This window comes from Rhagoletis pomonella, unplaced genomic scaffold (genome assembly GCF_013731165.1).
Source record: "Rhagoletis pomonella isolate Grant_MI unplaced genomic scaffold, Rhpom_1.0 Rhpom_scaffold_01138, whole genome shotgun sequence".
Classification (NCBI taxonomy): Eukaryota; Metazoa; Arthropoda; class Insecta; order Diptera; family Tephritidae; genus Rhagoletis; species Rhagoletis pomonella.
The window spans coordinates 7,712-11,599 of record NW_023459692.1 but is presented as its reverse complement, the minus strand read 5'-3'; the positions used below and the strand labels follow the sequence as shown (position 1 = coordinate 11,599).

Below are 3,888 nucleotides of genomic sequence, written 5' to 3'. Positions count from 1 at the left end.
TTGAACTACCTTGATATGTTCAATACAAAATTTAAGTACTAGGTTTAAGTTAGATTACAAGTTCAAAAAGTTCAAATAATAATAATAGAAGAATGGTCTTAGTTTTCCTCGCAAAATAGATCATCTTTTGTTGGGAGAAGGCAAAGCTTAACTATTGGCCGCACCAATTCTCCGTGAGGTGTTTTCAGAGTAACGACGCGTACACGTCCATCAGCTCCAGGGTGGCATTTTACAACTCGTGCAAGCGTCCACTTCGTCGGAGGAGTAGGCTCGCTGAAGACGGCGACCACATCGCCTTCCTCAATGTTGCGCGAAGAACGAAACCATTTGGTGCGTCGTTGTAGGCTTACCAAATATTCGTCCCTCCATCGGCGCCAGAAATGTTGTCGCAGAGCAGAAATCGCTTGCCATCGCTGACGGAGGCTTCCACAGAACCCTTGATCCCAGGAGTAAGGACTTCTAGGTCACCAGCATCTGAAGAAATGTCACATAGCGGGCGGGAGTTTACGCAGGCTTCTACGTCTGTCAGCACGGTGTTAAACTCTTCGTATGACAGCAACGTTTCGCCCAGCACGCGTTTCAGATGATACTTGATACGTTTTACGCCAGCTTCCCAATACCCTCCCATATGAGGTGCGGCCGGTGGATTAAAACCCCATTCAATATTTGAATCCGCAAAGAAAGATTGAAGTTTGTCATCTGAGATGCACCGTTGAAATGCGATGCGGAGCTCCTTCTCGGCGCCAACAAAATTAGTACCATTGTCTGATGCCATGACCTTACAAAAGCCTCTGCGATTTGTGAACCTTTTAAACGCGTTAAGGAACGCTGACGTTGACAGGTCACCAACAAATTCGAGATGCATCGCACCAGTGCACATGCAAACAAACGAGCAGATGTAGCCCTTAGTGGCCTTAGCTCCTCTTCCGTGGGTGAACTTGTACATGTAAGGCCCAGCGAAATCGACAGAGGTGCGGGTAAAACAGCGGGCGTAGGTTATGCGAGTCGCAGGTAGGTCACCCATTGTCTGAGCGGCAAGGTTTCGGTTTAAGCAAGTGCACTTCACACACTTACGATATACGTTGCGGATCAAGTTTCGGGCGCCGACAACCCAATAACGGCGTTGTAAGACAGTCTGCATAACGCGCGGCCCAGCGTGCAAGGTGAGTTTGTGTATCTCGCAGACTATTAGCTTGGCAAGCGGACAGTTCTTTGGCAGGATAATGGGATGTCTAACGTCGGGCGTGACTTCAGCATTTTTTAGTCTGCCTCCAACACGCAGAACATTGTTTTCATCGAGGAACGGCTGCAAACGCAAAAGGCAACTGCGAAGCGGGATTGGTCTTTTAGCGCTGCAAAGAGAGATCTCATTAGATAGATAGTGCTGTTGCGTATACCTGATTAGGCGAAGCTCAGCTGCAGACAACTCGCTGCAACTCGGAGGACCAAACCGCTTTGTAGCGTCGGGACGTCTATCAGCTCGCGCGTTGGAGCAGAAGCGCAGAACGTAAGCAATGACACGTCGCAGCTTGGAAAACGACGAGTACTTCATTATTACCGACCAGTCATCGCTGGAGCCAGTCACATGGGCGCAGACGCTGCTTCGAATGCCCAACTCTGTCGTGTGCTGTTTCGGTAATTTTTGCTGCCAGGATTGTTCAGTGCTTCTCAGGAAGTCAGGACCATCCCACCACAGTTGATGATGTAGTAACTCGGTGGGAGTTATACCCCTTGAAGCGCAATCTGCAGGGTTCTGCTCGGAGCGGACATGGTTCCAACACTCAGGAGGCAGGACTTCCTGAATGTCGGCGACGCGGTTGGCAATAAAAGTCATCCATCTGCTGGGATGCGCCTGCAGCCATGCCAACGTGATGGTGGAGTCGGTCCACGCGAACAGCGGGTAGCGGAGATCAGGCCAGCTGAGTAGCACGCTTCGCACCAGTTTGGAAGCGAGATGTGCGGCGCAAAGCTCTAGGCGTGGTAACGTTGTCGGTTTTAGCGGAGCCACCTAGGTCTTCGACGAGATTAGCGCGACGGTAATGGTACCATCGCTTTGTGAGGTACGCGCGTACATAACGGCGGAGTATGCGCGCTCGGATGCATCTGCGAACACGTGCAGTTGCGTGAATGACCCGGATACTTCCGTACCGAGCCAGCGATTCACCTTCAAGTGTGCGAGCTGCTGCAATTCTATGCGATGCTCCAACCATTTAGTTGCAATGGACTCAGTAATGAGGCCATCCCAACCTACTCTGGTGCGCCAAATGTCTTGGAACCACATTTTTGATTTTATAGTTGCAGGTGCAAGCAGCCCCAAGGGATCGAAGAGCGTGCTTGCGTCTGATAAAAATGCTCTCTTGGTCAAACTCACGGGCGGTTGCTTCAAGCTAACAGTGAACGTGAAGTGGTCTCCCTCCGTGTTCCAGATAAGACCTAAAGCGTGAACATCCTTATCGTCGACGATGTAATGCGATATATTTTCAGCTGCATTAGAGATGCTTGCATTAAGTTGCGCGCAGTTCGACGCCCACTTTCGGAGTTCAAATCCACTTTCCCGCAGTATTTCGGACACCCTTTGCTGCAGCAACAGAAGTTCCTCCTTACTAGATGCACCGCTTAGCAGATCATCCATATAAAAGTCCTTTAGGATGACATTAACGGCTCTAACACAACCATTTGATGAATACCTTGCCGTCTGTTGCAGCGAACGGACAGCTAGATGAGATGCAGCTGATACTCCGTACGTCACACGAACCATGCGAAAGTCTTGGATAGGCAGGGATGGATCGCTACGCCAAACGATGCGCTGCAGATCGGCATGTTTTGAGGATACACAGATTTGACGATACATTTTTGCGATATCTGCGGTTACTGCGAAGCGGTGCGTTCTGAAACGAATCAAAATCGTGTACAAATCTTGCTGCAGTTGAGGGCCGACAAATAATGCGTCATTCAGAGAATTCCCGGAAGACGATTTGGCGGACGCGTTGAAAACAACCCGAAGTTTTGTCGTAATGCTACTCTCCTTTATAACGGGATGATGCGGCATATAGTATGTTTGATTTAAGGTTTCTGACGCGATCTGCATATGATTCATGTCTATGAGCTCTTTCATAAACTCGTTGTAGCGCAAACGTAGGTCGACGTCGCGAGCAAGTCTTCTTTCAAGGCGTAGCAAATTCTGGACGGCCAGGTCTCGCGAATCTCCCAACGGTACGTCGGGCTTTAACGGCAACTCGACGATGAATCGGCCAATAGGTGCTCTTCGATGTGTTGTGTCGAAGTGGTCTTCACAGAAACGTTCTTCGTATGTAAGGTGCGTCTTTTGAGGCGCTTCCTCCAACTCCCACAATCTAGTCAAGGCTCGCTCTAAATGAACATCACAGTGCAGCGACTGCAAGCGTGGCGCAGTAGGCCCGGCGCCATGCAAGCTTCCAAACAATGTCCATCCAAAGACCGTTCGCTGAGTCATGGGGGTCCCGGGTGGACCCTTATGGAATTCCGCACAGACAAGTTGATCCATGACGTCCATGCCAACCAATATGTCGATACGCCCCGGCTCCATAAACTGCGGATCGGCTAGAAACAACCCTTGGATAAGGGGCCATGTTGAAACAGCTATCGTCTGCGTTGGTAAGTCGCTTGTAATTTTTGGTAAAATTAGTGCATTGACAGTGAAGCATTGATCGGAACAGTAAGAGGAAAGAGACAGTGATACCTCACCTCTAGCACGACCTCCTTGCGCTGACCCAATTCCAGTGATGTATACTTCGGACGATACTCGCGACAGACCCAAGCGTTGCACGCACGCCTCGGTTACAAAGGAGGCATGCGATCCGGGGTCGAAAAGTAACCGCGCGGGTTGCCAACGACCGGAACAATCACATA

The 3,888-nt window shown here is 50.0% G+C and overlaps 2 protein-coding genes across 2 annotated transcripts; both read right to left on the bottom strand.

Annotated features, from left to right (window-relative positions):
- Positions 1-346: 346 nt before the first annotated feature.
- Positions 347-775, bottom strand: LOC118751985. The gene has a single exon (XM_036486812.1). The coding sequence runs from the start codon at positions 773-775 to the stop codon at positions 347-349; it is 429 nt and encodes a 142-aa protein (XP_036342705.1).
- A 1,233-nt stretch (positions 776-2,008) lies between these two features.
- LOC118751984 lies at positions 2,009-3,472 on the bottom strand. The gene has a single exon (XM_036486811.1). The coding sequence runs from the start codon at positions 3,470-3,472 to the stop codon at positions 2,009-2,011; it is 1,464 nt and encodes a 487-aa protein (XP_036342704.1).
- Positions 3,473-3,888: the final 416 nt, after the last annotated feature.